The sequence below is a fragment of the Rousettus aegyptiacus genome, unplaced genomic scaffold, assembly GCF_014176215.1.
Source record: "Rousettus aegyptiacus isolate mRouAeg1 unplaced genomic scaffold, mRouAeg1.p scaffold_m13_p_4, whole genome shotgun sequence".
Taxonomy (NCBI): Eukaryota; Metazoa; Chordata; class Mammalia; order Chiroptera; family Pteropodidae; genus Rousettus; species Rousettus aegyptiacus.
Window position 1 is genome coordinate 63,672,483 of NW_023416307.1, and position 4,961 is coordinate 63,677,443.

The 4,961-nt window shown below is 36.0% G+C and overlaps 1 protein-coding gene across 1 annotated transcript; it reads right to left on the reverse strand.

The window, feature by feature from the left end:
* Positions 1–522: 522 nt before the first annotated feature.
* Positions 523–1,140, reverse strand: LOC107519623 (28S ribosomal protein S18c, mitochondrial-like). Its single transcript, XM_016162473.2, has 2 exons — positions 724–1,140; positions 523–580 (listed from the first exon to the last, which is right to left on the reverse strand). Exons 1-2 carry the CDS (start codon positions 873–875, stop codon positions 523–525), a joined length of 210 nt encoding a protein of 69 aa, XP_016017959.1. The 5' UTR covers positions 876–1,140.
* Positions 1,141–4,961: the final 3,821 nt, after the last annotated feature.

Consider the following 4,961-nt stretch of genomic DNA (forward strand, 5'->3'; position numbering starts at 1 on the left):
TGACCCACTGTATCCCCTGAGTTTCAGTTGTGCTGACAATTCTCATAGTCAGATAAAGTGTCATGTAGTACAGTCTGAGTTCTGAAGCCCCCAGGCTTCAGTCCAGGCAGTATAACCCAAAAGTACAAGGTGGGTAGGGGGAGAGATTCCTTTTACAATATGAACTTTGACCAGCGAGAGACAGGAAGATTCCCATCTCTTCTTCCCAGTGTCCCAACCTCATTCAGATTGTTCTAGAACATAGAGGTTTCCTTATAGCTGCTTAGGGATGTCTAGTGTGACCAAAGTATCAGCTGTGTTTTGTTATGTATGTATCACTTTTGTTTTCCCTTTTTCTCTCCTTTTCGATGCTCAGTAAAGTTTAACACAGGACCTTAGGCTTAGGTTCCTTTTTTATTTTTTATTTTTGTAAAAATAAGTTTATTGATGTAATGTTAATAATTTAATCCTGGTATTTGATATTTCAAACTTGAAGATCTTTGAGATACACAGGATCCTTGTATGTAACTGGCATAAAATCTATTATTTGAGCTCTCTTAACTGCTTTTGTGATTTCTTTTTGTTGCTTTCAACAAAAGACTTGTTATGTGCCTTTTATGAATGCATCCAGTAAATGGAGAAATAAACTGGGATAAAAGCTGCTCATTCTTATAATCTACACATTTCCCATACAAGATACATTTTTTAGGAAGCTCCTTATAAGGATTTTCCATTGGAATGGGCAGGTCCTCATTGCTGGCTATCCATTTATATTGTGAGCAACTTCTCCACAGCGCCATGTGAGTTCTGGGATTTGGGAGGCAGACAGTAGCCGTTATGAAGTGAGTCAACATTTTCTTCCCTAGACAACTATAAATAGCAACCATAGCTGCCATGGTTCCTCGTTCCTTCTCTGGCCTAGATTCTGATTTCTATGGCAGTGTCCTCCAAAATCTTACAGCAATCAAGGCATAACCTAACTTTCGATAACCTGTTTTATGATTGTTGGTTTCATTTTAGAGAGATTCTTAAGGGCAGAGACTTTCTTTCACTAAATAATATCATTACCTAGCACCATGTTTGGAACATAGTAGGTGATTTAATAAACAATTCTTAATTAATTAATGGATTTAATATCAAACTTTTGTATAACACACTTAAAACAAGAAATTTCCTTAGACATTTTTGGTTAACCTCTTCCTATACAGAGGAACAAATCTGAGGCCAAGAGAAATAAAAGGACTTTTCCAAGGTCATGCAGCTATTGAGTCACATGACTAGAACCAGCACATTGGTTTCCTGGTCATGCAGCACTATTCTTTTATTTGAAATTAATTACTTCCAGTTATGTGAGAGGAAAACAACACCAGGACCAATCTGACAAACCTGTGTTTTTCCAGGCAACTTTAAGTCTCTGCATGAAAATATAATTTTGCTTAACACTGGCAATAGGAAAAAATGTTTCATTGCTTCTGTCCCCATGCTCCTATAAAGTTCCTTCTGCCTTTTATTTTTTCTCTGTATGTTACCAGATGGTGCCTTACATGTTTGTAAACACAGTTCCACCAGCTTCCACATGGCACCTGTCATCACATTCCTTTTCTTCTTGAATTTCTAGGGTAATGTCCACAGCCGGGACTTCCCAGGTACACAACTACAGGCCTGAAGTAACTGCAGAGCTTCAAGTGGCTCCTGCTGCAACATATCCTGCCAACACTGACCAATAATGTCTTCTTCGGGACATCTCTATGCTGATCAGCTCATTACTCAAGAGCCAGTGTGTGAAGTCCATGCTCCCATAGTGACTTGATTGGTGGAAAGTCTCCAGCACCTCCTTAACTCCAGTACCATGTTCAAGACCTTGCGAAACAGAGCATTGTTGCCCAGGACTCCTGGAGTGAATCACAATTATCTGTTTGTTCATTCTCCCCCACAACCCCGATTTATTGATTGATTGATTGATTGATTGATTTTTTTTTTTTAACATTTAATTTTTCTCCTTCCCTCTCCCCTCTGGAAACCACTAGTCCATTGTCCATGTCCATGAGTGTCTGTGTTTTTTTGCTCTTCTCATTTATTGCTTTTCAGTTTACATCCCGCATATGTGACTTTTGACCTTTTCTGTCTGGCTTATTTCACTTAGTATGATTATTTCAAGGTCCATCCATGTTGTTGCAAATGGCAATATTGCATCTCTTCTTATGGCTGAGTAATATTCCATTGTATATATGTACCACAACTTCTTTAGCCAATCATCTATTGCAGGACACTTCAGTTGCTTCCATGTCCTGGCCACCGTGAATAGTGCTGCTATGAGCATCAGGGTGCAAATATTTTTTCGGATATGGGTTTTCAAGTCTTTGGGGTAAATACCCAGTAGAGGGATTGCTGGATCATATGGTAGATCAATTTTTAGTTTTTTGAAGGACCTCCATACAGTTTTCCATAGTGGCCATACCAATTTGCAGTCCCACTAGCAGTGTATGAGGGTTCCTATTTCTCTGCATCATCTCCAACATTTGTTATTACTCGTCTTGTTGATTATAGCCATTCTACAGGTGTAAGATGGTATCTTATTGTGATTTTGATTTGCATTTCTCTAATAGCTACTGATGTTGAGCATCTTTTCACCTATTTGTTTGCCATTTGTATGTCCTCTAGGGAGAAGTGTCTGTTCAGGCCCTCTGCCCATTTTTTTGACTGGATCATTTGGTTTTTTTGTTGTTATTGAGTCGCATGAGTTCTTTGTATATTTTGGATATTAGGCCCTTATCAGAGGCATTGCTTGCAAATATATTTTCCCATTTAGATGGTTGTCTCTTTACCTTGTTGACAGTTTCTTTGGCTGAGCAGAAGCTTTTTTGTCTGATGTAGTCCCATTCATTTGTTTTTGCTTTTACTTCCCTTGCTTTTGAGGTCAAATTCATAAAATCCTCTTTTAAGTCCAATATACTTGAGTTTAGTTACTATGCTTTCTTCTATGCATTTTATTGTTTCAGGTCTTATATTGAGGTCCTCAATTCATTTTGAGTTAATTTTGGTGTGTGGTGATAGACAACAGTCTAGTTTCATTCTTTTGCAGGTGGCCTTCCAATTTTCTCAGCACCATTGAAGAGGCTTTCCTCTCTCCACTGTATGTTTTTGTCTTTTTTTGTCAAAAATCATTTGCCCATATAAACATGGGTTTACTTCTGGGCTCAAGATTCTGTTCCACTGGTCCATGTGTCTGTTTTTCTGCCAATAGCAAGCCTTTTTCTTTACTGTCGCTTTGTAGTATAATTTGAAGTTAGGCAGGGTGATGTCTCCAGCCTCATTCTTTTTTTCTCAGAATGGCTTTGGCAATTCAGGGACTTTTGTGCTTCCATACAAATCTGATGATTTTTTGTTTTATTTCTTTAAAAAATGCTGATGGAACTTTGATGGAGATTGCATTAAATCTGTATAATGCTATAGGTAATAAGGTCATTTTAACTATGGTGATTCTTCCAATCCAAGATCACAGAATATCTTTCCATTTCTTTGTATCTTCTTCGATTTCTTTCAATAGGGTCTTGTAGTTTTCATTATATGGGCACTTTACAGGTTTCATTAAATTTATTCCTAGGTATTTTATTCTTTTTGTTGTAATTGCAAAACAAATTATTTTTTCCACTTCTTTTTCTGACACTTAATTATTAGAGTATAAGAACACGATGGATTTTTGAATGTTGATTTTGTATCCAGATACTTTACTGTATTTGCTTATTGTTTCTATTAGTGTTCTTGTGGAGTCTTTAGGATTTTCTATACAGAAAATCATGTAATCTGCAAATAGTGACAGTTTGACTTTTTAATTTCCTATTTGGATGCCTTTTATATCTTTCTCTTGCTTGATGGCACTAGCTAGGACCTTCGATGTTATGTTGAATAACAGTGGCGATAGTGGACAGCCTTGCTTTGTTCCTGCTCTTGGAGGGAAGGTTTTTAGTTTTTCACCATTAAGTATAATGTTGGCTAAGGGTTTGTCATATATGGCCTTTAAAATGATAAGGTATTTTCCTTCTATACTGATTTTGTTAAGTGTTTTAACAAATCATAAATGGATGCTGTATCTTGTTAAAGGCCTTTTCTGCATCTGTTGATATGATTACATGTTTCTTATTTTTTAATTTGTTTATGTGGTGTATCACAATAATTGATTTGCATATGTCGAACCATCCTTGTACCCCTGGGATGAAGCCCACTTTGTTGTGGTATATAATCTTTTTACTATGTTGCTGTATTTGGTTTGTTAGTATCTTACTTAGGATTATTTCTTCTGTGTTCAATAGAGATATTGGTCTGTAGTTTTCTTTTTTTTGCATTGTCTTTACCAGGTTTTGGTATCAGGGTAATATTGGCCTCATAAAATGAGTTGGGAAGTATTGCTTCCTCTTCAATTTTTTGGAAGGGTTTGGAGAGAATAGGTATTAAATCTTTTTTGAATGTTTGGTAGAATTCACTGGTGAAGCCATTTGGTCCTGGACTTTTTCTTTTTTGTAGGTTTTTGATGATTGTTTGAATTTCCGTACTCGTGATAGATCTATTTAGATTTTCCAGATCTTCTTGATTCAGTTTAGGAAGGTTGTATTTTTCTAAGTACTGGTCCATTTTTCTATGTTAATAAATTTGGTGTTATATACTTTTTCATAGTATGCTTGTATGATCCTTTGTATTTTTGCAGTGTCTGTCATAATTTCCCCTCTTTCATGTCTGATTTTGTTTATTCGTGTCCTTTCTCTTTTTTCTTTAGTGAATCTAGTCAGGGATTTGTCAATTTTATTAAACTTTTCAAAGAACCAGCTCTTTGTTGAATTTATTTTTCTATTTTTTTTGTTTTGTTTTCATTCTCATTTATTTTTGCTCTAATTTTGATGATTTCGTTTCTTCTGCTGACTTTAGGCTTCATTTGTTCATCCTTTTATAGCTTTTTAAGATGAAGCATTAGGTTGTTTATTTGGGCT

Excerpts from the sequence above, each read along its gene's own strand:
- LOC107519623 (XM_016162473.2), bottom strand. The coding sequence starts at position 875 with ATGGCAGCTATGGTTGCTATTTATAGTTGTCTAGGGAAGAAAATGTTG. Across the intron at positions 581-723 it reads ATAGCCAGCAATGAGGACCT|GTCTTTTGTTGAAAGCAACA; the intron begins GCCCATTCCAAT and ends GGCACATAACAA.